At 43.3% G+C, this 26,738-nt stretch overlaps 3 protein-coding genes across 4 annotated transcripts in view; 2 read left to right on the top strand and 1 right to left on the bottom strand.

Annotated features, from left to right (window-relative positions):
• Window positions 1-26,738, top strand: part of LOC134565370 (zinc finger protein OZF-like) — a 270,401-nt gene that overhangs the window by 13,312 nt on the left and 230,351 nt on the right. The gene's annotated exons all lie outside the window — the stretch shown is intronic.
• The window catches only part of LOC134565362 (uncharacterized), a 52,299-nt gene that overhangs the window by 8,352 nt on the left and 17,209 nt on the right, over window positions 1-26,738 (bottom strand). The gene's annotated exons all lie outside the window — the stretch shown is intronic.
• The window catches only part of LOC134565395 (zinc finger protein 239-like), a 27,761-nt gene extending 1,023 nt beyond the window's left edge, over window positions 1-26,738 (top strand). The window contains exons 2-3 of the mRNA XM_063424967.1: window positions 25,347-25,490; window positions 25,802-26,738. Of these exons, the coding sequence (XP_063281037.1) occupies window positions 25,482-25,490; window positions 25,802-26,737 (945 nt within the window). The 5' untranslated portion in view covers window positions 25,347-25,481 and the 3' untranslated portion in view covers window position 26,738. The remainder of the gene's footprint in view (window positions 1-25,346; window positions 25,491-25,801) is intronic.

Genomic DNA, 26,738 nt, shown 5'->3' with positions numbered 1-26,738 from the left:
AGAAAGAGCCTTCGTTGAAGCCCTGGTGTGCCAGGGAACCACGGAACCGTGTCCCATTGCCATCCTTTGCACGTTTGGACCGGAACATGAGCTGCTTTCTTATTTCCTTTGTTATCTGTTTCACCACTTTTGGGTTGTCATCTCTTTGCCAACAGGACCTTGAGTTACTGAATTTTCTACACTATCCTTCTCCATCTCCTAATAGATAATCTGATCCCATCCCATGGTGAAATGTTGTGTTCTTCTTTTTGTGGATTTTTTGGCCAGACTCAGGAGCTGGATGTGTCTGTTGGGTTCTTATTTCGAGGCCATCTTGTAATCTAATTGTTAGAAATGAGACGCTTGACACGGCCAATATATCAAGCAGCAATTCAATTTAATAATTATTTAATTAACATGGTAAAGTGTGAGCAAAGACAGCGCGCTGGGTACAGTGCTAGGGCTTTTCCCTTCCGACTGCTCACCCATTGCTGGACTTGCTGGGATTTTATTTGCTATATTCATACATATTCATAAGCTTTCTCAGCAGTTTCCATTTCTAGTTTTAATGTCACAATTCAATACTTAACAGTCATAAATTCATATTTTGTCCTGTACAATTCTATAGGCTATTGTGATCTATTTCGATACTTCAATACTCCGGGATGTACATCCAGGATATGTTTTCCCAGATGGTGGGATCTGGCTTCCAGATGTGGGGGTCCCATCTCTATTTCCAGATCCATATATTTCGGGCAGTGATGTCCAGTTTCCTTCTCTAGGAGCCATAAATCAGTGAGCTGAAGTCTTGTCTTCGTGTCCAGGATGTTTTCCCACCTTCTGTGAAGGCTTGAGCCCCCTCCTCACTTCCTTCTTTTGTCTAAAAAAAGCCTTTTTACAATCTAAAACTACAGTTTAAAATTCTTTAATACAAAGCAAGCTTCTACAGTTATAATTAAAAGACACCTATTACAGAATAGCTTGAGTCTCATAATAGGTAATTGTAAGCAAAAGATTTATTCAAAAACTTCTTTCCATGCTTTCCTCAGTTGTTTATTAGAACTTATCTTTTTAACTGTCCCATGGCCATGTTCCACAACTACAATTACACAGATTTTCTTCATCTCCCTGACACGAAACATAACTTTGTATTTCACAGTCCCCACTCTCCTTGTATAAATTTTTATTTATCTTACTTATTCGTGTCTGGGTTTCGAATCTGGCCAAAACTTCAGAAACTTTTCCTTCTTTGTCCTTTTTCTTCAGTTTCATTATTTTGGATATTTTAGATGTTTTCTCAAAATGGCTAAATTCCCCTGTAGCTAGTTCAGGGTCTACAGGCATCACAGCGACCTGCATACCTTGAATTACAGAGTGGATAAGCTGAACAAAGCATGGAATTAAACAAGGTAAAAACAACAGTCCAGTCAATGAACACAATATTATAAATACTATTTTCTTCCACCAAGCCCCTCTTCCAAACAACTGGTCCCACCATGAAGCTTGAAGGATAGAATTCTATTGTTGAACAGGCATTTGCTTGTTACTTAAATATCCTTCAGGGTTTTGTGGCTACCACCGATTTTAGAGAAATTTGTGGTATACATTTTCCTGCAAGGGGTTTCCCCTACCTTTGTCCCAAAAGCTTTCCCTTTCTTGGCTATGCATTCTTGGCCTACCACTACATTTGTCAATACCCATCCTTCTGTCCGTTCTTCAGGTTTTGTAATTCCTGTTCACTTCTACTTTAAAATTTGTGCTACTTCTGACCCTTCTCCTCTCTAAGGCTATTGCCCTGTCATTTGGGTCCCCCCACAAATCCAGCACTTGGAAATATTTAATTCTATTACAATTCATTGCATTAAATCCATAAACAAAGTCTACAAAAGTGGAAAGGTCTAACTCTGGCAGCTATTTCTTTAATTTCTCATACAAATTCGGGGAAGCAACTTTAGATTCAGAGTGGGTTTTCAACCCTTCTACTGCTTTCTGCACTAAATTCTCCCCATATTGAACTCCTCCCCCATCAGTGTATCCCCACATACTTGCTTTGGTAAAACATATATATTCTTCTCTTCTTGGACATGTCTGGTAATTACAGCCAGCTCCTCCTCTTGCTCTTAAATTCCTTTACATCCAAAACTCCCTTGCTCTTCACAAACCCTTAACTGACTTTCATCATAACCACCTTTGTTTATATGGGTGTGACCAACAAAGGAAACCGTTGTGACTCCTCTCCATTTCACCGACTGGTGACATGGGTGACAGTTGTCAATTGCCGTGGCAGTGCTTACACACATGATCAGGTATATAATGAGAGGTCCAGTATGACATGCCTTTCCACCCCTCCAACCTATTGGGTTGCTGCCAACAGTTGGGATTTTCATCTTCTTGGTGGCAAAGGCAGAGGTCAATCTGGTCTTGCCCTCTATTTATTCTTACCTGAGAATTGTTGGCAGGCCCACTGAAGCTCTGTGCCACTCCTTTACTTTACTTCAGTATCTGTCTGGTATCCAATTGTTGTAATCACACTCAATGCTTCCGAATTTTGCTTTTGCTTCTTCCTGCAGATCGGTCCCAGGCCGTGTCCTGTGCAGCCAGGTCCCCCACCAATCCTTATCACCTACTTTAATGTATCCTTTCTCTACTGCAGCCCTTAGTGTTCTACCTGTCTTTTTCTCTATCTCATCTCTACAACTCCAGCAAAGGGTACTAGGGATCCTTGCCCGCACCAAGTTTGTATACCACAATTTCTGACACTCAGTGCACCTGAAACAACCCCAGGGAAAACATTTACAGTTTTGGGTAGGACATTTCACTTTCCTTGGAAGGTTTTGATTCTGAAACCTCAGGTACAAGAGTTTCTGAAACATGCATCAATCCTTTTTAAGTCTTATTTTCAGTTCTCTAGGAGCAGATGAGATTTTCCACTGAAGCTCGGCCGGTGCCTCTGTTGGTGGTCCCACTGGTCCTTTAATCGTGATGTGTGGGTCCAGCCTTTCTCTGCAGTCCAGATGGCTGTATCAGTGGTTAAGGGGTTAAATATGGGCCTTCCCATTTAGAAGATAAGGTCTCCTCTTTGCAGCTTTTAACCAGCACTCAATCACTTGGTTTTATTTTATGTATGCTAAATCCTAGAGGGGTAGATTGAGCCAATATTCCTTTTTCTCTCAACTCTAATACATGTTGTCAAATTGTTTGGATATATTTTCTGAATAGTCATATCTTCAACTATTACTGATGTTTGGGGTATCTCCTGGGAATATGACATTCCATAAAGCATTTCGTATGCTGATAGCCCAGTATCTGCATTAGGAAGTGTTCTTATATTAAGCAATGCTAAAGGTAAACATTTTTTCCAGGACATTCTGGTTTCAGTCATTAATTTGGTTAAATGCTGTTTTATAGTTTGGTCCTTCTTTTCTACCTTCACAGAGCTCTGAGGGTGCCAAGGGGGTATGGTGTTCTCAGGAAATACCCATGGCTTGTGTTACCCCTTTGATGACACTAGAGGTAAAATGGGAGCCTTGATCAGAATCAATGGCTCGAATAACCCCAAATTGGGGAATAATTTGTTCTAATAGTATTTTAATTACAAATTTGGCCGTGGCCCTTACAGCTGGGTAAGCTTCTACCCAGCGAATTAGTTGATCTACTACTACTAACAGATACTTCCACTTACTGACTTTTGGAAGCTCAGCATAATCCACCTGAACTCTTTCAAGAGGTTCATAGGCTATTTTCTTAGCGCCCCCCCCGCTGAAGTTTGCCTCATTACCTTTTTGTTGACTCTCTGACAAGGAACACGCCTCTGCGTTACTTGCTTTGCTATTTCAAAAAAATCCCAATACACCCATAATATTTTTAAAAAATGATCACACAAGGCTCTGGTTCTTCAGTGAGTATGCTGATGTAATTGGCTCAAAATCTTTTGTGCATAGGCTTTGGACAAAATTTCCCACCTATCTAAGAGTACTCCTTTTCTTTGTTCTTTCTTAGTATCTAATTTCTTTATAGCTTCTTGGGAGCTATAACATTTTTTTGGACTTCTCTTTGAACTTTTGTTATAATATTCAACTGAATTGTTTCTTTCAATTCAAAAGCTGCCTCTTTTTGCAGCTTGGTCAGCTATGTCATTTCCTCTTGCTAAATACCTTGTGTTTCTTTGGTGACCTTTTACATGTGTAACAGCTATTTTTTTTCCTGGTCTTTTTAATGATTCAAGCACTTTAAGTATTAATTCTTGATAGATCAACCATTTTCTTTGGGTATCGATCAAACTTCTCTCTTTCCAAATCTTCCTAAAAGTATGTACAGTTCTAAAAGTATACTTTGTATAAATATTCTCCACTTTGTCTTTTAACAGTTCTAAAGCCTGGTATAATGCATATAACTCCCGGGCTTGTGCGGGCCAGCTGGAACTTAACCTTTTCCTTTCTACTATCAACATGTTTCCTCCCTTTACAATTGCATATCCTGACCTCTGCTTCCTTTCTAATACTTTGGAGGAGCTATTGATGAAATCTTTCTCCCCTTCAGATAATTTTTTTTTTTATTATTTCAGTTAAATCTGGTCTTACTTTAGTTTGTAATTCAATTAACTCTACAAAATCATGAATCTGTTCTCCAGTTAACTTCTGATATAAAAAATTTTCTTTTTGACTATACTTTTTTTATCTACTGCCTACAATACTTTAATAGCTTTACCAGCTGTCTTATCTCTCCCTTTGTTCTGGGAGAAGGTAAGGCAAGTATGCCCGATACTCATTCGGGGTCCAGTTTCTTTGTTCTTTTACTTAACTAATGACCCAAATACTTCATTTCTGCTTCTACAAATTGCAACTTGGACATTGAAGCTTTCAAACCCTTTTTCTCTAAGAAGTGTAATAGCTTAATTGTGGCTTCTCTTGGGCCCCCGGAACTGATCTAGTTTATCAGACATCCCCATTTCCTTTTTAAGGGCTCTCACATCCCCAGTGGTCAGTGGTACTGATACATATCTAATAGCTGTCCTCCCCTTCCCCCGTTGGTATCTTACTATCAGTACCTTCCTTAATGGATACAACTGGCCCCTTTTGCTCTCATCATCACTGTCCTTGCGCCTTTCTGCCCGAACTGTCTCCCTGCTTCTATGTGCAGGTGGTGAATCTGGAGGACGAGGCAGAGCCACAGGGGCTTGAGGTGCAAGCGGTGCGAGAGGGGCTTGAGGTGCTGGGGGTGCTGGATTAGGCACCTCTGGTGGGGCAGCTGGTTGTGGTAGATAAGGGGGGAGGTTGTGTAAGTGGCCTCATGGATTCTTCTCCTTTTTGGTTTTTAAAGCATACAGGGGAGAAGGCCAGGACTTGTGCCATAAAGCAGCATAATCGCTCTCTTCTTGGTTAATTGGATCCTTTTTATTTACACAGGCATTTAGGGCCTGACAGATCCACCCCTCAGATGACCCGTACATTGGCCAGTACAAATTATCAGGTCGTGTCATTTCTTTAGTCCATTCCATCATACAGTATTTTATCATTTTCTCTTTGCTTTTTCCTTTCCTGGATTTACATTCATCCTAAAATTTTAACATTAACCCCAGGGGACGGTCCTGTGGTAAAAAGCTCCCTCCTTTCCCAGTACCTTTAGTACTTCTATTTGCCTGTTGGTTTGTACCAACCCCTGGGTCCTTGCCTTGGCATTGACCCATCCTAAGAAATGGGTATTCCCTCACTTGCCTCGACCGCACTCTTTCTGACTTCAGTAATGAAAGGCCTTCCTATTTTCTCACTTGTTTAGGATTTCTTTAATAAAAAGTCCCTTCAACCAGTACCGCTTCCCGCCTCCGATTTACTGTAAAGAAATCCCCCCCAGCTATTGCCGCATCCCGCCCCCGATCTTTTTATATAAAAAATTCCTTTTTTCCTCCCCTCGCTTTGTTCCTTCACCTGCGGCTCCCCTCACGGAAAACGGAACCGAGGTTAGAAGAACTCCACAATCACTTTGTGGCCAGGCCACGTCTCACACACACACCACTCACACTCTCACGTGTGTACCCGTTCTTAGCCCACCTAACCAAGCGATACTTACAGCCTCCTTTTCTCGCCTGGGTCTCTGTGCACGAGTTATTACAGGTGAATTTCACTGCAGTCTTATCCGGGAGCTCAAAATCCTTTGCTCACAATTTACCTCAAGGATCTCCTTTTCCCTGAAAGATTCCCCAGTCACTCAGGGCCACCTGAGGCAAGAGCTTGCAAGGTGGGGCGCCTCCACAAGATCAGGGGCCTCCCCCAATGGATTGGAGATGCCCGCATTCTCCACCAAATTGTTAAAAATGAGACGCTTGACACGGCCAATATATCAAGCAGCAATTCAATTTAATAATTAATTAATTAACGTGGTAAAGTGTGAGCAAAGACAGCGCGCTGGGTACAGTGCTAGGCCTTTTCCCTTCCGACTGCTCACCCATTGCTGGACTTGCTGGGATTTTATTTGCTATATTCATACATATTCATAAGCTTTCTCAGCAGTTTCCATTTCTAGTTTTAACGTCACAATTCAATACTTAACAGTCATAAATTCATATTTTGTCCTCTACAATTCTATAGGCTATTGTGATCTATTTCGATACTTCAATACTCCGGGATGTACATCCAGGATATGTTTTCCCAGATGGTGGGATCTGGCTTCCAGATGTGGGGGTCCCATCTCTATTTCCAGATCCATCAATCTCGGGCAGTGATGTCCAGTTTCCTTCTCTAGGAGCCATAAATCAGTGAGCTGAAGTCTTGTCTTCGTGTCCAGGATGTTTTCCCACCTTCTGTGAAGGCTTGAGCCCCCTCCTCACTTCCTTCTTTTGTCTAAAAAAAGCCTTTTTACAATCTAAAACTACAGTTTAAAATTCTTTAATACAAAGCAAGCTTCTACAGTTATAATTAAAAGACACCTATTACAGAATAGCTTGAGACTCATAATAGGTAATTGTAAGCAAAAGATTTATTCAAAAACTTCTTTCCATGCTTTCCTCAGTTGTTTATTAGAACTTATCTTTTTAACTGTCCCATGATCGTGTTCCACAAGTACAATTACACAGATTTTCTTCATCTCCCTGACACGAAACATAACTTTGTATTTCACAGTCCCCACTCTCCTTGTATAAATTTTTATTTATCTTACTTATTCGTGTCTGGGTTTCGAATCTGGCCAAAACTTCAGAAACTTTTCCTTCTTTGTCCTTTTTCTTCAGTTTCATTATTTTGGATATTTTAGATGTTTTCTCAAAATGGCTAAATTCCCCTGTAGCTAGTTCAGGGTCTACAGGCATCACAGCGACCTGCATACCTTGAATTACAGAGTGGATAAGCTGAACAAAGCATGGAATTAAGCAAGGTAAAAACAACAGTCCAGTCAATGAACACAATATTATAAATACTATTTTCTTCCACCGAGCCCCTCTTCCAAACAACTGGTCTCACCATGGAGCTTGAAGGATAGAATTCCATTGTTGAACAGGCATTTGTTTGTTACTTAAATATCCTTTTGGGTTTTGTGGCTACCACCGATTTTAGAGAAATTTGTGGTATACATTTTCCTGCAAGGGGTTTCCCCTACCTTTGTCCCAAAAGCTTTCCCTTTCTTGGCTATGCATTCTTGGCCTATCACTGCATTTGTCAATTCCCATCCTTCTGTCCGTTCTTCAGGTTTTGTAATTCCTGTTCGCTTCTACTTTAAAATTTGTGCTACTTCTAACCCTTCTCCTCTCTAAGGCTATTGCCCTGTCATTTGGGTCCCCCCACAAATCCAGCACTTGGAAATATTTAATTCTATTACAATTCATTGCATTAAATCCATAAACAAATTCTCCAAAAGTGGAAAGGTCTAACTCTGGCAGCTGTTTCTTTAATTTCTCATACAAATTTGGGGAAGCAACTTTAGATTCAGAGTGGGTTTTCAACCCTTCTACTGCTTTCTGCACTAAATTCTCCCCATATTGAACTCCTCCCCCATCAGTGTATCCCCACATACTTGCTTTGGTAAAACATATATATTTTTCTCTTCTTGGACATGTCTGGTAATTACAGCCAGCTCCTCCTCTTGCTCTTAAATTCCTTTACATCCAAAACTCCCTTGCTCTTCACAAACCCTTAACTGACTTTCATCATAACCACCTTTGTTTATATGGGTGTGACCAACAAAGGATACCGTTGTGACTCCTCTCCATTTCACCCACTGGTGACATGGGTGACAATTGTCAATTGCCGTGGCAGTGCTTACACACATGATCAGGTATATAATGAGAGGTCCAGTATGACATGCCTTTCCACCCCTCCAACCTATTGGGTTCCTGCCAACAGTTGGGATTTTCATCTTCTTGGTGGCAAAGGTAGAGGTCAATCTGGTCTTGCCCTCTATTTATTCTTACCTGAGAATTGTTGGCAGGCCCACTGAAGCTCTGTGCCACTCCTTTACTTTACTTCAGTATCTGTCTGGTATCCAGTTGTTGTAATCACACTCAATTCTTTCGAATTTTGCTTTTGCTTCTTCCTGCAGATCAATCCCAGCCCGTGTCCCGTGCAGCCAGGTCCCCCACCAATCCTTATCACCTACTTTAATGTATCCTTTCTCTACTGCAGCCCTTAGTGTTCTACCTGTCTCTTTCTCTATCTCATCTCTACAACTCCAGCAAAGGGTACTAGGGATCCTTGCCCGCACCAAGTTTGTATACCACAATTTCTGACACTCAGTGCACCTGAAACAACCCCAGGGAAAACATTTACGGTTTTGGGTAGGACATTTCACTTTCCTTGGAAGGTTTTGATTCTGAAACCTCAGGTACAAGAGTTTCTGAAACATGCATCAATCCTTTTTAAGTCTTATTTTCAGTTCTCTAGGAGCAGATGAAATTTTCCACTGAAGCTCGGCCGGTGCCTCTGTTGGTGGTCCCACTGGTCCTTTAATCGTGATGTGTGGGTCCAGCCTTTCTCTGCAGTCCAGATGGCTGTATCAGTGGTTAAGGGGTTAAATATGGGCCTTCCCATTTAGAAGATAAGGTCTCCTCTTTGCAGCTTTTAACCAGCACTCAATCACTTGGTTTTATTTTATGTATGCTAAATCCTAGAGGGGTAGATTGAGCCAATATTCCTTTTTCTCTCAACTCTAATACATGTTGTCTAATTGTTTGGATATATTTTCTGAATAGTCATATCTTCAACTATTACTGATGTTTGGGGTATCTCCTGGGAATATGGCATTCCATAAAGCATTTCGTATGCTGATAGCCCAGTATCTGCATTAGGAAGTGTTCTTATATTAAGCAATGCTAAAGGTAAACATTTTTTCCAGGACATTCTGGTTTCAGTCATTAATTTGGTTAAATGCTGTTTTATAGTTTGGTCCTTCTTTTCTACCTTCACAGAGCTCTGAGGGTGCCAAGGGGGTATGGTATTCTCAGGAAATACCCATGGCTTGTGTTACCCCTTTGATGACACTAGAGGTAAAATGGGAGCCTTGATCAGAATCAATGGCTCGAATAACCCCAAATTGGGGAATAATTTGTTCTAATAGTATTTTAATTACAAATTTGGCCGTGGCCCTTACAGCTGGGTAAGCTTCTACCCAGCGAATTAGTTGATCTACTACTACTAACAGATACTTCCACTTACTGACTTTTGGAAGCTCAGCATAATCCACCTGAACTCTTTCAAGAGGTTCATAGACTATTTTCTTACCGCCCCCCCCGCTGAAGTTTGCCTCATTACCTTTTTGTTGACTCTCTGACAAGTAACACGCCTCTGCGTTACTTGCTTTGCTATTTCAAAAAAATCCCAATACACCCATTATATTTTTAAAAAATGATCACACAAGGCTCTGGTTCTTCAGTGAGTATGCTGATGTAATTGGCTCAAAATCTTTTGTGCATAGGCTTTGGACAAAATTTCCCACCTATCTAAGAGTACTCCTTTTCTTTGTTCTTTCTTAGTATCTAATTTCTTTATAGCTTCTTGGGAGCTATAAAATATTTTTGGACTTCTCTTTGAACTTTTGTTATAATACTCAACTGAATTGTTTCTTTCAATTCAAAAGCTGCCTCTTTTTGCAGCTTGGTCAGCTATGTCATTTCCTCTTGCTAAATAGCTTGTGTTTCTTTGGTGACCTTTTACATGTGTAACAGCTATTTTTTTTTCCTGGTCTTTTTAATGATTCAAGCACTTTAAGTATTAATTCTTGATAGATCAACCATTTTCTTTGGGTATTGATCAAACTGCTCTCTTTCCAAATCTTCCTAAAAGTATGTACAGTTCTAAAAGTATACTTTGTATAAATAGTCTCCACTTTGTCTTTTAACAGTTCTAAAGCCTGGTATAATGCATATAACTCCCGGGCTTGTGCGGGCCAGCTGGAACTTAACCTTTTCCTTTCTACTATCAACATGTTTCCTCCCTTTACAATTGCATATCCTGACCTCTGCTTCCTTTCTAATACTTTGGAGGAGCTATTGATGAAATCTTTCTCCCCTTCAGATAATTTTTTTTTTTATTATTTCAGTTAAATCTGGTCTTACTTTAGTTTGTAATTCAATTAACTCTACAAAATCATGAATCTGTTCTCCAGTTAACTTCTGATATAAAAAATTTTCTTTTTGACTATACTTTTTTTATCTACTGCCTACAATACTTTAATAGCTTTACCAGCTGTCTTATCTCTCCCTTTGTTCTGGGAGAAGGTAAGGCAAGTATGCCCGATACTCATTCGGGGTCCAGTTTCTTTGTTCTTTTACTTAACTAATGACCCAAATACTTCATTTCTGCTTCTACAAATTGCAACTTGGACATTGAAGCTTTCAAACCCTTTTTCTCTAAGAAGTGTAATAGCTTAATTGTGGCTTCTCTTGGGCCCCCGGAACTGATCTAGTTTATCAGACATCCCCATTTCCTTTTTAAGGGCTCTCACATCCCCAGTGGTCAGTGGTACTGATACATATCTAATAGCTGTCCTCCCCTTCCCCCGTTGGTATCTTACTATCAGTACCTTCCTTAATGGATACAACTGGCCCCTTTTGCTCTCATCATCACTGTCCTTGCGCCTTTCTGCCCGAACTGTCTCCCTGCTTCTATGTGCAGGTGGTGAATCTGGAGGACGAGGCAGAGCCACAGGGGCTTGAGGTGCAAGCGGTGCGAGAGGGGCTTGAGGTGCTGGGGGTGCTGGATTAGGCACCTCTGGTGGGGCAGCTGGTTGTGGTAGATAAGGGGGGAGGTTGTGTAAGTGGCCTCATGGATTCTTCTCCTTTTTGGTTTTTAAAGCATACAGGGGAGAAGGCCAGGACTTGTGCCATAAAGCAGCATAATCGCTCTCTTCTTGGTTAATTGGATCCTTTTTATTTACACAGGCATTTAGGGCCTGACAGATCCACCCCTCAGATGACCCGTACATTGGCCAGTACAAATTATCAGGTCGTGTCATTTCTTTAGTCCATTCCATCATACAGTATTTTATCATTTTCTCTTTGCTTTTTCCTTTCCTGGATTTACATTCATCCTAAAATTTTAACATTAACCCCAGGGGACGGTCCTGTGGTAAAAAGCTCCCTCCTTTCCCAGTACCTTTAGTACTTCTATTTGCCTGTTGGTTTGTACCAACCCCTGGGTCCTTGCCTTGGCATTGACCCATCCTAAGAAATGGGTATTCCCTCACTTACCTCGACCACACTCTTTCTGACTTCAGCAATGAAAGGCCTTCCTATTTTCTCACTTGTCTAGGATTTCTTTAATAAAAAGTCCCTTCAATCAGTACCTCTTCCCGCCTCCGATTTACTATGAAGAAATCCTCCCCAACTATTGCCGCATCCCGCCCCCGATCTTTTTATATAAAAAATTCCTTTTTTCCTCCCCTCGCTTTGTTCCTTCACCTGCCGCTCCCCTCGCGGAGACACGGAACCGAGGTTAGAAGAACTCCACAATCACTTTGTGGCCAGGCCACGTCTCACACACACACCACTCACACTCTCACGTGTGTACCCGTTCTTAGCCCACCTAACCAAGCGATACTTACTTACTCCTTTACTCACCTGAGTCTCTGTGCACGAGATATTACAGGTGAATTTCACTGCAGTCTTATCCGGGAGCTCAAAATCCTTTGCTCACAATTTACCTCAAGGATCTCCTTTTCCCTGAAAGATTCCCCAGTCACTCAGGGCCACCTGAGGCAAGAGCTTGCAAGGTGGGGCGCCTCCCCAAGATCAGGGGCCTCCCCCAATGGATTGGAGGTGCCCGCATTCTCCACCAAATTGTTAAAAATGAGACGCTTGACACGGCCAATATATCAAGCAGCAATTCAATTTAATAATTAATTAATTAACGTGGTAAAGTGTGAGCAAAGACAGCGCGCTGGGTACAGTGCTAGGGGTTTTCCCTTCTGACTGCACACCCATTTCTGGACTTGCTGGGATTTTATTTGCTATATTCATACATATTCATAAGCTTTCTCAGCAGTTTCCATTTCTAGTTTTAACGTCACAATTCAATACTTAACAGTCATAAATTCATATTTTGTCCTCTACAATTCTATAGGCTACTGTGGTCTATTTCGATACTTCAGTACTCCGGGATGTACATCCAGGATATGTTTTCCCAGATGGTGGGATCTGGCTTCCAGATGTGGGGGTCCCATCTCTATTCCCAGATCCATCAATCTCGGGCAGTGATGTCCAGTTTCCTTCTCTAGGAGCCATAAATCAGTGAGCTGAAGTCTTGTCTTCGTGTCCAGGATGTTTCTCCACCTTCTGTGAAGGCTTGAGCCCCCTCCTCACTTCCTTCTTTTGTCTAAAAAAAGCCTTTTTTCATTCTGTAAAAAACGTGAGATGATTAATTCATGTTCTTATGGTAAATTGGAAAATAATAAAGCTGTATAAATTTATATCAGGTAAAAGTCTATGTTTTAGGAGATTTTTGCAGCAGATGATGAAATTGATCACCCTGAAAAAGCAGGCGTCTCCATTCAGAAGGGAACAAAAGACTTTTTCCAGGAAAGCTTGCAGCCTTCTCAAGTACAGGGAGGAGACCTCCTGAGATAAGCTGGCACCAGCAACTCACACCTCGGGAGCCACCTTCACAGACCATCAAGCAATGTCACCCATATCTCGAACATTCATCAGCTATAAGGATCCATAGAAACTGAACATTAACACATGGACTTGGGAGGGGAGCTCTTTTCAATCCGACTGGAGATGAATTTGGGTTTGAATAGCTAACTAAGAAACAAAGGGAAATATGGGGAAATATTGCCAGAGGCAGAATAAAGCGTATAAAAACCAAGCCTCGAACATGGCCAATTCGTGAGTCGTCTGGGGGGATAGCAGGCTGCCAAGCTCTGTATCTCATGGCTCACCCTTGACATTTCCCGGGAAAAACTCTGTCAAGTATTTCCGCTAGCTGTGCGTTTTACCGAAATTCTGTGATTTGATCATTGTTAATAAACTGTTATAAACGCCAGGACAAATTTATTGCCAAATTCAATAGTTTGGTTTATTAACATCCAAATCACAAAATTTAGAATCAAATTATAACAATTTCAAACAATAAAAACAAAACAATACGAACCCCACGAACAGCAAACTTACTTGACCGAAGTTCTCTCGGGAAAAGTAGAGCCAAGGGTGACCCCAGAGACACAGGACCTGGCAGCCTTGTCTCTAGCTGGGTTCACAAATTTGCCCACCTAAAGGCTCAACTTAAATACCCTTAATTTTCTCTTCGGCAATCTTCCTCCCATTGTTTCTCTAATCATCGGCCATTAACTTTATTTACATTAAATCCCGAAAGGGTCCCCAGGCATATTCAAATGCTAATGTCCAGAGTTAGTCCTTGCTTTGAGTAACTGTCGTAGAGGTGTGTGATGACCGGTGTAAGTCCTCGCTGGCACGTCTTTGCTGGCACGTAGCGTTTGACCTGTTGCGAGTCCAGATGAATTGAGCTGCACGTAGGCAGGGGCAAGTCGTTCTCACCTTCCATTTTTAGAACCCGGAAGATCAGGGAGGTGCTTTCCAGAAGTTCGTGAAACGTGCGGGTTGAGCATACACACACATACCTTTATATAATATATATCACAGTTTCCAATCTATAATTATTTATAAAACATGAATTAAATAACCATATTTCCCACAACTCCCCCATTTCTTTTCTTTTGTCAATAATTTTAATTCATGTTTTGTATTTAACTTAATTGTTTTCCTCTCTCGAGTTTCCCGTTCCTTGGAGAAACACTTGACCAGCGATTCCTGAACCATGTTTGCCTTTTCTGCTTTTCTTCTATCTTTCCAATTCCCATGTCCCTGACTGCCTTTGAGTGCCAGCTAGTTACTTGTGTCTTAACAGGGGTAACTTTTTGGAGGAGCCATATGTCACAGGGCTGGCCCTTCACCGAGCGCACAGCCTGGTTCACACTCCCTAGAGTGATCTGCAGAGGCTTCCCTCTGTCTGGCCCAGCGTCTGTCGGGTTGCAACCGAACAACGGGGAAGTTTTTCTCTTCGCGACAGCAGGGGCTCTCTGCTAGGACCCTCGGGGTGGTTTGGACGGCACACCTCCTTTTTTAAAAATTCCCCACCGAGATTACTTTAGTTGCTCTGCCACCCACGGCACTACATTAGTTCGACGGCACTCCGTGGCTAACACTTGGGCCTTTAGATCTAATTTCCTTTTAACCCCTTTTCGTATATTGAATACCACCCGGGATAATTTGGTTCTATCAATCCCAAACGTGTGGCACAGTTTAAGAATCGCATAGTCAGAGTCTGTTTTTCCTCAGAGCACCTGGGGCATAAGCCCAGCGGCCCCCCCACCCCCACTTGCAGTGCACCACCCAAATTTCAAGACAATAATTGTATTTGAAATGGATATATGGATTGCAGAGGCATCCAGGTTCAGAGCAGCGCATGGATATTTCTTCTGCCATTTGTTTCTGATATCCTGGGGTTGGAGTTCTTTCTCTTTAAATTTCTGGAGCTCCGGATTCACCCTTCCTGATGTTCTAACACCTTCCTTCTGGTTACCCTTCCCTCTCTCAGTCCTCCTTGTCGGGTGGTTATTAAGTTTCTTTTGAGGCTCCTCTAGGCTGCAGCTTAATGTTTCCAGGGTGTTGGCATCTTCGGTGCAGCCGGACCCTCAGATCTCCGGGGGAAGAGATGACCTTCCATTCGGGGTTTTCCCTCGGGGCTGTTAGTTTCTTAACCTTGGAGGCGTGTGTCTAGCCTCTTTCAGCTGTTCGGATGGCTGTATCTGTAGTTAAAAGGACAAGAAAGGGTCCCTCCTAATGAGGGGTTAATGACACCGCTTTCCAAGCTCTGATCAGTACTTTACCTCCTGGTTGTATCTCATGAATATACATCGAAATCCTGCAACTTCCTCAGATTGAATTTACCTAATACAAAATTCTAAACCAGCCCAATACTACAAGAATATTGTATAAAGAGAATCCCTGTCATGTCTACCATTCAGAAAATCTGAATATTAGAACAAGTTATCTAATAGTACATTCACACCTTTACCATAAAAACAATTTTGTCCCTGGATCACTATGATTCTCACCTCACTATCTACCCAATGTACCATACAATCCAGAATTTTTCCCCTTTTTTGCACTGTTACAGGAAAAATCAGAAAGAAAATTTTTCTTCTTATTAAACGAGGTTTATACTGAAACATACAAACAATTCTTTTTACATCCTACCAATACTTCTGACAGTGTCCACTGGATATATAGCGAGCAAACAATAAACACTAAGACTACTCCAAATCCCATAGTATTAACACAGGTTTTAGCTTTTTAAAGAAAAATTCAGTTTAAAAAAATCATAGATGAGCACAAACAATTTGGGCTTATTTCAAGAATCAAACTCAGCACATTCAGAGTGATTTGGCATACAGACAAACATTCATAAAACCCAGTATCCTACAATGCTCGGTGACAACAGCAGTTTCCAGGACAATCAGCTGTTAAGGTTACACACATCTTCACTCAGTTTCTACAGTCTCAGTGTAATGAGTCTGCACTGCTGCTAATTAACTGAACTACAAATTTATATTCCAGACCCCTACTCAGCACATTCTCAGATACACACAGCCAAAAGAAGAACGCAACTTGAGTGAGACAATGGGACCACCTTGTCCCTATTTTCGATGTACACCCTGCCATGGCCATTCTCACTCAGCCTCCAAGAAGCATCTGCCTTCACAACTGCTTCTCACCCTTGCTTCAGCCACCCCTAATGATCAGCAAAATTAACACAATTCCAGAAGCACTATCGGACCTTTCAGCTCTGCTGTTAACTTGATGGCGACACTTCTTATTTTGGTTTGTAATTCCACTGCCTCGTAGCAATTGTGACTACACTCCTCAGATCCTCCCCAGGACCGAAACTGGGCGGGGTTTCAAGCAGCAGCAGTACGGAGTTCTAACTCCGGGGAATTTACCAGAATTGCCTCATATTTCAATAGCCGGGATTCAGTAAGCCATTTAAAACATACCCCACCGGTTTCCTGGCTCCCGCCCACTCCTGTGTAAGAACTCCATACGCCGTGTGATTGCTAACATCCACGAAAAGCTGGAACTCCCGGTTAATATACCGGGGCAGTTCCCATCAACTACTCATGCAGATTCGTCTACAAACCATTTCTCACAGACAGGATCAGCTGCAGACTCCTATTTCAGCGTGGCAAGATACAATCCTGCAGCAGTAGCTGAAGTGACTTCTTCCCTTCATCAGAGAGCCAATTCAAGCAATCAGTGAGTAGTACAACTTAATAAAGGATAACTTTAAGCAAAATTTGTACAAATTAAGAGAAAAACTTAAGACCTCACCCATAATCCTGGGGGAGTATTTTAACAAGACAGAAAAAAACAAAGCACACCAAATAGAAGAAACTATTACAAAGAGCAGAACTTACTCTGTAATAAACCATACATTACTTAAATTCGGAACTTAAAACCCAGAAGTTTTCCAAAGCCAGGAGTCACTGTAAACATCAGGCCCCGGTAATCAGACAGCTTTATCTAGTACAATTATCAGAACATTAACACTACTGCTTTTTACTTCAGTCCAAAAAAAAACTTCACAAACTTAGCCTTTCTTAACAAACAAACTCGAGATAACTTGTGCCTAATTCCCAAAGTAAAGCTCCTGTATTTGCTATACATTCTTGCGTATTATTAAACTTAAATACACAAGCAAACACCGACCAAACTTAACACCGGTGACAAAATGCTGCCTCTCATATATCACTTACTCTCCACCAGAAAAACACAGGCACCAGGGCAACCTCAAGGTTCACATCCTCCAAATTGAGGAGCAAGTAAGAAGACATAATATCAAAGGGACAACACAAACCATCTAAAATTAAGAATCCCGGTTCCCAACTAGATAAAATACATACAGAATAGGAACTGTAAAGAATAAAGAAAAATCCTGTAACTACCAACACAGAGAATTATACCACTTTCCCAACTTAATACTAGAATCCTGACTCCAATTACCATTCCAACACTATCTCGACAGAAATATTTAGTTTCCTGCCTCTCAACAGCCGCTTTAATTTTGGCTTCACCGGCCACATGCTTCAACCTTTTGAAAGAAAAACTGAAACACACAAAACCCTTGCAGTACACTGTCTGCCAACACAAATGCCATATTCCTGCTCAAGCCGACAATCCGAATTCAAAATGTAGCAATTGTTTCAAACATAGACGAGCTACATCTACCATACTATCAACCTTTTGATTTGCACAAAATCTTCACATACAGTAGACAGACAACTAAAAGGAAGATATATTTTCAGCTTTTCAAGAACAAACACCTAGGTATTTCCTACGCATAAGTATAGCTCCCATTCTTGGTCTCTTCTCTCAATACTTTTATCTATTTTTGCTTCTTATTTCGCCTTACAGGGCGGTTTTCTGCCCCGGGCAGCCTTGTCTAATCACTTTAAAACTGCCGCTTTCCTTCGTCTCCCGGCAACCATGGACTGACTCGCCCTGCCGCTTGCGGGAAGGGGCGGGTTTCGTTCCATTCCTACGTTAGTGAAAAGAAAAAGAAAAAAAAAAAACAACTCCGCCGATCTCGTCCAGGAGAAAAAAAACTCTTAAAGCAAAATACACAACTCTAGGGAGTCTCCAAAATGTATTCAGCCTGAAGTAAAAGATCTACCACCACCAAGGAAAAGAGTAGGCAAGATTCCTTTTAATCCCTTTTCTATCTTTTTCTCCTTTTGCAGACTCACGTGAATTTTCGCATTTCTAATTTGTACGCTTCCCAACACCACTAGTTATTCTTTAATGCATTCCAATTCACCTTTGGTAATTTCTGTTTTGTTCTACTGTCAAATTTCTTACGGGAATGCTTCTTTTCCCCCATTTTTCCTCCCGGGCCATTCTTGCTCTCACACCAACTGTCCCACCCCGAATCCCTCCCGGGCTCTTCAAGATCTCCTTCGGGGGTCCTGGTTTTAGCCAGGGCTCTAACTGGTGTATACTTGTCTGGTTTATTCTTCCACCCTTCGTTTTCCTTACCCTTCTTCTCTTTTTCTCCATATTTTAGCGTCGGTGGCCGAGGTGCGGGGTCAGGACCAGAAACGGGGGCAGGATTCCCTCTCGGGAATCTCCTTGAACGGGAGGGAGGTTTCTGGAGTGGCCGCTGAGCTCGGGGCTCCGCATGGGTCTCGGATGGCAGTGCTAACTCTGCCCCTGAGAAGGCCGGGGAGGAGGAAGGGGTAGGGGTAGGGGCTGGCAGGACGGGGGCCACCGAGCCGTGAGAGAAGTTTATCCCGTAGTCCAGTTCATTCCGTGTTTCCCTTAAGGAATCCTCCCGATCTCTGCTGAGATCTGATCCCATACTCCCCGTGGCACAGAAGTTATGGGATACCAAAAATTAAATCCCGAGTTTCCGAACTCGATGCCGTTAACTTAATGATCCAGCGGATGACCGTTCCGTGGATGTTCGGTTAACGGCGGGGCTCTGTAACCGCCACCGAAAAAATTAAGCGACCTCCCTGGTCGCGGTCAAGAAGGCTTACTCGTCCCCGAACTCAAAAAGGGACGTCCTCTTTCCTTCAGGACCCCTGGTGACCTCCCCCACCCCGTCGGGTAACACTCACACACGAAGCGAAATATCACACGTTCCAATCGCTTCCCCGTCGGTCGGCCGTGTCCCTCGCGGGAGCAGCGGAAACGCGACCTTAAGGTCCGCTCTCGCTTCGTGATAAATCACGTCTCATTCACACACACACTCACACGCACATACACGTTCTCAAGCACTTGGTCACCCCCACTCAACCACGCTATACTTACGGTCCTTTTCCTGCGTGGATTCTTCGTGCACTTAGATTTTTACGAGTGAAACAATACCGCGGTTCCAGGGGAAAACCCCTGCTGAGTTCCCGAGCCCCCCCAAGCTAGCTTGTCCTAATGCCTAATCCCTTTGCTGTTGTGGGTTCTGGGTTCGTAAAGCCAGTTCGTTCTTCCGGACTTACCCGCTCTGCCAGGCCGCTTTTTACGGCGGGGCGCCCCCTGGTCAGAAGCAGGGATCCGTAGAATATTCAAAACTGGCCCCGCTGTTGGGCGTCAAAATTGTTATAAACGCCAGGACAAATTTATTGCCAAATTCAATAGTTTGGTTTATTAACATCCAAATCACAAAATTTAGAATCAAATTATAACAATTTCAAACAATAAAAACAAAACAATACGAACCCCACGAACAGCAAACTTACTTGACCGAAGTTCTCCCGGGAAAAGTAGAGCCAAGGGTGACCCCAGAGACACAGGACCTGGCAGCCTTGTCTCTAGCTGGGTTCACAAATTTGCCCACCTAAAGGCCCAACTTAAATACCCTTAATTTTCTCTTCGGCAATCTTCCTCCCATTGTTTCTCTAATCATCGGCCATTAACTTTATTTACATTAAATCCCGAAAGGGTCCCCAGGCATATTCAAATGCTAATGTCCAGAGTTAGTCCTTGCTTTGAGTAACTGTCGTAGAGGTGTGTGATGACCGGTGTAAGTCCTCGCTGGCACGTCTTTGCTGGCACGTAGCGTTTGACCTGTTGCGAGTCCAGATGAATTGAGCTGCACGTAGGCAGGGGCAAGTCGTTCTCACCTTCCATTTTTAGAACCCGGAAGATCAGGGAGGTGCTTTCCAGAAGTTCGTGAAACGTGCGGGTTGAGCATACACACACATACCTTTATATAATATATATCACAGTTTCCAATCTATAATTATTTATAAAACATGAATTAAATAACCATATTTCCCACATAAACCAAAGTATTATTTTAATTGGAATATCGTATTGGCATTTATAACACATTCTAAAACTACAGTTTAAAATTCTTTAATACAAAGCAAGCTTCTACAGTTATAATTAAAAGACACCTATTACAGAATAGCTTGAGACTTAGTGTAATTGTAAGCAAAAGATTTATTCAAAAACTTCTTTCCATGCTTTCCTCAGTTGTTTATTAGAACTTATCTTTTTAACTGTTGCATGATCGTGTTCCACAGCTACAATTACACAGATTTTCTTCATTTCCCTGACACGAAACATAACTTTGTATTTCACATAATGATGCCATTGAAATGACAAATGTTTTCTCTGGCTCCTGGTATGAATTTGTTGGGGTTCCCAGGGGCTGCTCCATGGTGTTGTAGGATTTGTTGTGGTGGCCGTTCATCTTTTCCCCATTTTTGGGCGCTCCCTCCAGCCAGGGCTGCATCAATTGATCTCTTTTCTCTAATTCAATCATCCCATCCTTGGATTCCTGAGTGATTTCTCTGAGCTTGTGGTAGCACCAACAGCCCAGTGGTGCAGTGCTCCCTGTGTGCCACAGACAGTGGCAGCACATGTTGGAGTGGGGAGAGGGATGATTCCCCCCAGTTCTTGGAGTGAAGTTTTCCCAACATTCTCCATTTGCAGTTTCCCTTTGCAGCTGCCCCAGTTTCTGTTGCAGGGTCAGATCTCCTCAGTGCGGGCTGTGCCTTTGGCTGTGCCAATTGCATCAGTGCCAGCAGGCAGAGCTTGGGGTGAGGGAGGCAGAGGGAATGAGCCCAAATCCTCTGGCAGGCAAGGAGAGCCTGGTGCATTGTGCACCCTTTTCCCCATCAGTGTTAATTTGCATTTCTAAAGCTCCTGTCCTGGCTGCCTGGAAGGAAGCTTCACTTCCAGAGAAGCATTGAATGACTCACACGTGGTCATTCAACAATCTGCTTTCTTTTTAACTTTTTTTTTTTTTAAACAGTATTCTGTTTACTGCTTATACATTAAAGGGTCACCTTTAAAGCTCTTCTGATTTTGCAAAATGCAACCAAAATGTGAACATTGAAGAACCCAGACCAAAATTTTGCCCTTACTAAGAGCCATTCACAAAAACGTTCCAAAGCAATCAAGTTTTTTCTACTTCTTCTCCAAGGACTAAAAATTGATTCTCACACCTCTTGGGCAAACTAAATTGACAATATAAAAGTAGGATTATTTTGGAAAATTATTCTAATGCTGTAATCTTATTACAGAAAGTGCAGAAAAACCCAAAAACTCTCCAACAATAATATTAGTGTTAGAGAGTCAAGGCATTACTTGATTCTGGCCAGGATGTGCAACAGAAATCATTTCATCCACACATAGCCCGGGTGTGCAGAGAAAATCATTCCATGACCCGTGACTTTTACTGGATTTTTCCTAAACTCTAAACAGCCTGAACCCACAGAAATCCATTGGTTTGGTGTTCATTGCTTCCAAGGTGTGAAGTTCTCAGTATTTGGTTTCCTATTGGAGCCAGATTTCTTTGTCTCTGATGTTCATTAAGTCGGCACTCCTGGGTTTCCTTCTCAGCCTTTTCCAGCCCAGGTGTCTGCAGCAATTCCCGGCGCAGTGTCTGGGGTGGATGTTGGTTGGTGTTTGCTGATGGTAGTTGATGTTGTGTTGATGGTCGTTATCTCTGTGGGTATCTTTTGGGCTCTTCCCAGTCTGTTGAGATGTTAAACTCATCTCTGGTGAGTGGTGTAACATACCTTTAAAAAAAGTCTTTAAAATTCCTTACCCCAGGTCAAAAGCAAACCAAGCCTGACTAGAGAAATAAAATAAAAAATAATGTTAAACTTGGTCTATTTTCCAACAATCCAATCCCCCCAGCCCAGTGTGTGAGTGTGACTGAGCCCCAGAGTGGAATTGTCCCGTTGTCTTCCCCAGCCCTGTGGCAGTGCAGGCACAGCAAGCACTGAAGCTGCAGCAGTGGCAGCAAGGATTGTCCCCAGTGGCAGGAGGTGCCCAAGGAGGGTGCCCAGGCAGAGCATTCCAGCAGAGGATGTGTGGGCAGGCCCAGGGGCTTCCCCCGCTGTGGAGCCCTGGCTGCTGCTCCCTTGCCTTCAGTGCGGGCTCAGTCCCGGCCTGCTGAACATTCACACACAATTCCAATTCCTTTTGTGAGTCTGGGAGAGCCATGGCTGGGGCATCAATCATTTTGGTTTGTCATTTTCTCTCGTTTTGTTCTCTTTCTCATGTCCATCTGTGAAATACAAAGTTATGTTTCGTGTCAGGGAAATGAAGAAAATCTGTGTAATTGTAGTTGTGGAACATGAACATGGGACAGTTAAAAAGATAAGTTCTAATAAACAACTGAGGAAAGCATGGAAAGAAGTTTTTGAATAAATCTTTTGCTTACAATGACCTATTATAAGTCTCAAGCTATTCTGTAATAGGTGTCTTTTAATTATAACTGTAGAAGCTTGCTTTGTATTAAAGAATTTTAAACTGTAGTTTTAGATTGTAAAAAGGTTTTTTTTTTAGACAAAAGAAGGAAGTGAGGAGGGAGCTCAAGCCTTCACAGAAGGTGGAGAAACATCCTGGACACGAAGACAAGACTTCAGCTCACTGATTCATGGCTCCTGGAGAAGGAAACTGGACATCACTGCCCGAGATTGATGGATCTGGGAATAGAGATGGGACCCCCACATCTGGAAGCCAGATCCCACCATCTGGGAAAACATATCCTGGATGTACATCCCGGAGTATTGAAGTATCGAAATAGATCACAATAGCCTATAGAATTCTACAGGACAAAATATGAATTTATGACTGTTAAGTATTGAATTGTGACGTTAAAACTAGAAATGGAAACTGCTGAGAAAGCTTATGAACATGAATGAATATAGCAAATAAAATCCCAGCAAGTCCAGCAATGGCTGTGCAGTCGGAAGGGAAAAGCCCTAGCACTGTACCCAGCGCGCTGTCTTTGCTCACACTTTACCATGTTAATTAATTAATTATTAAATTGAATTGCTGCTTGATATATTGGCCGTGTCAAGCGTCTCATTTCTAACACATCCCACAACATTGAGGCCGTCGGGGGTTAAAAAGTCATACAATGTTCTGGCTGGAACAAAGAATCCTCAATCCAGGTCCTGCAATTCCCTATTAATCCTTGCAGTTTTCAGAGCTCTTTTTTAGTCCTGTGTAGTTGTCAAGCTGGTCATGGGTTTAGGGTCTTAAAATGCCCAGAGCATTTTCCTGGTTATTACACAGTTATTTATTACATAAATGCATCAGTCTAAAGGTCAGAGTTCTGAGCATGTGGTTTTATTAAAAGTATAAAGTTTAAAGTCTCAGTGGGGTTTAACAGCAAATTGACAGAGAGTCCCAACCACAAGAAAAACAAACTGGGAAGGGGTCCCAGCCACAGGGAAAGACTGATGGACAAGGGGTCCTGGCCACAGGGAAAGACAGATGGACAAGGGGTCCTGGCCACAGGGAGGGGCAGATTCCCAGCCCAGAGCCCCGTCCAGCCCAGAGTCCCGTTCCCCAGCAGCGCTCCCTGCAGCTGCAGCAGAAACAGCAAAGCCGCTGCCGCAGCAGCAGCAGCAGCCACAGCTGCACCCCCCAAGCAGCAGCAGCAGAGAGGCAGAAGCAGCCCCCAAGCGATGCAAGACCTGACAAAGTCCTGACAGCGGCTCCTGGCCACGGCTCCCTGGCAAAGCCCCGTTCTCTCTTGTTGTAGATGGCAGGAGGATGGATCAACCATCAGAGAATTGATGAGTCGATACCATTGCCCAAACCCAGGGGAATTTTATCCATAAACCATAAATGCAGGTTCATATCCCTATCTATAGGTTGGCCAATCAACTAAGAACACAATTCTAAAACATTCTGGCTACACCAGTCTAAACCTAATTTTGAAAATACGGAAAACTAGGAAGGTTGGTATCAATCCTTACACAAAAACCTACACACATAGCATATCTATTAGCATCAAAAGCTCTATCATATAGCATATCTGTTAAAGGGTGTATCTCATTCATGTAAAAATTGTACCTGCTCTATTGAGTACTGTGAGTGATGTTCTTAAATGTTTTTGTTATGTCTAAAGCTGAACTACCAGGCCTTAGGGCTCTGGGCTCTGTGCTAGCTAACTGTTGGAGTCCAGAACATCCCTCTGGCCACCCTGGAGGGTTTGGAGACCGGACAGGGGGCCTGGGATCTGTACAAGGGGGTCAGTTAGACCCACACAGACCCCAGGAGGACACTGACTCTGATTCCTGCCCATGGGAGTGAACACTCACATGCAGGAAGAATCACAAATCCTAAGAATTTAAAATAAGTAGTGGATGGTTTATTATAGAATATAAATATAGAAATTAGGATTCTTAGCATATGGGGCTGAAGAGACAAGATGGAGGAATTGGGGAGTGGCCCTTGTCCTCCTTGTTCTTGCTCTCGTCCCCCATCTTGTGCTGAGTTGGGTTTTAGAGATTGGCTTAGAGTAGAACTGACATGTTAGTATAGGTAATAGGTATTGGTACAATTTTGTAAATAAAAAATACGTCTCGGACAGTGGTTGGGTCAAGGGTGCCGTACATAAGGTGCGGGGCTCTCTGATCCGCCCAGTCTGCCGTGTGTCCTGCTCTGCTGGGGATGCCTTGCAGAGCTGAGAAAGAACTAAGATAAGGTACCCTGCCAGGGAGGCCTGGCAGAGCTGCAAAAAGACTGAGATAATGAAAAATAAACAACCTTGGAAATGGATACCGGCGGACTCACTTTGTCGTCTCTGCCTCTGGCTTCAGTGTGTAACACTCAGGGCAAAGAGAAGACAGAAAACGGTATTACCTCTGGGAACAGCAACCCAGGGGAAAGTCCCAGGGAACAGCAACCTTGGGACGACCCTTATTACCTTGTGGGCCAGCAACCCCGAGGAAAATCTCAGGGAAAAGCAACCTTGAGAGCTAACATATTCTTAAAGTGCTTAAAGTCTGCTTATTTAAATACTAAAGTCTAAATTTCTATCTCATATTTACATGGTTTAATATACTTTAATTTCTCTAAAGGCTTTATTCAATCCCTACATCTTTCTCTCTCCCTTCAGAACCCAGGGGGGCATGCACTCCATCCAGTAGGGACACAGGAAGAGGAGGAGGATCAGGAAGAGGAGGCAGCACAAGGTTCCACCCCTCCCTGGATCTGCAGCCTCCCCCCAGCCCCAGGAGCGTTGCTCCCCCACATGCAGCAGGTGACCGGGGAGGGGATCCACGATTGGCATGGGAGTGAATCTTGGTGTTTCTGAGCTTCACTGGGTTAAATGTTGGTGCTTTGTTTATTTGCAAGGGGCTGAATCTTTATATTTTAGAAGAGATTTAGGCTGATTCTTCATGTTTGGGGAGTTTTTCATTTTTGTTGTGATGTTTGGAGGACTTTTGGGCTGAATCTTGATGTTTTGGAGGTTCTTCCAGACACAAGGTGCCAATGATTTCCTGAGATGAACTTGGGCAAGGAGGAACCCCCAGCCTAAGGCACTCTCCTCTTGTTTTCTCCCCCAACCAGGATTTTTCTTTCCCGAGGAGTGTCCGGATGGAGGAGGAGGAAAAGCCCCAGAGATCCTGCCCGAGGAGGGGCTGCAAACCCAGCGCAGGGAGCTGCGAGGAGGAAAGACCCCCCCTGTGCCAGGAGGGCGGCTGGAGATGCAGGCAGAGCCCAGAGCTGGGGGAGAAGCCTGATGGAGGGGAGAAGCCCCACAAGTGCCTGGAATGTGGGAAGGGTTTCAGATACAGGTCCAAGCTGATCCGGCACCAGGTGATCCACAGTGGGGAACGGCCCTACGAGTGTGGGGAGTGTGGGATGAGCTTCAAACACAACTTCAACCTGGTCCGGCACAAGAGGATCCACACTGGGGAGAAGCCCTATGAGTGTGGGGAGTGTGGGAAGAGCTTTAGGCACAGCTCCAGCCTGGTCAAGCACCAGAGGATCCACACTGGGGAATGGCCCTTTGAGTGTGGGGAGTGTGGGAAGAGCTTCCGGTACAGCTCCAACCTGACCCTGCACAAGAGGATCCACACTGGGGAAAAGCTCTACAAGTGTGGGGAGTGTGGAAAGAGCTTCAGAGACAGCTCCAGTCTGATCCAACACCAGGTGGTTCACACTGGGGAAAAGGACTACACCTGCTTGGAATGTGGGAAGAGCTTTGGATTGAACTCAGGTCTGAGAAAACACCAGCTCACCCACACTGGGGAGAGGCCCTACGAGTGTCCCCAGTGTGGGAAGAGGTTTCAGACCAGCTCCAATCTCCACCTACATGAGCGGATTCACACAGACGAGAGGCCCTTCCGCTGCCCCGACTGCGGGAAGGGCTTCAAGCACAACTCCAACCTCACTGTCCACCGGCGCATCCACACCGGGGAGAGGCCCTACGAGTGTCCTCAGTGTGGGAAGAGCTTCTCACACAGCTCTGAGTTGACCAGACACCAACGGAGGCACCACTAAG

The sequence above is a fragment of the Prinia subflava genome, unplaced genomic scaffold, assembly GCF_021018805.1.
Source record: "Prinia subflava isolate CZ2003 ecotype Zambia unplaced genomic scaffold, Cam_Psub_1.2 scaffold_47_NEW, whole genome shotgun sequence".
NCBI lineage: Eukaryota > Metazoa > Chordata > Aves > Passeriformes > Cisticolidae > Prinia > Prinia subflava.
Note: the sequence above shows the minus strand (reverse complement) of the source record. Positions and strands in the feature narration are given on the sequence as shown.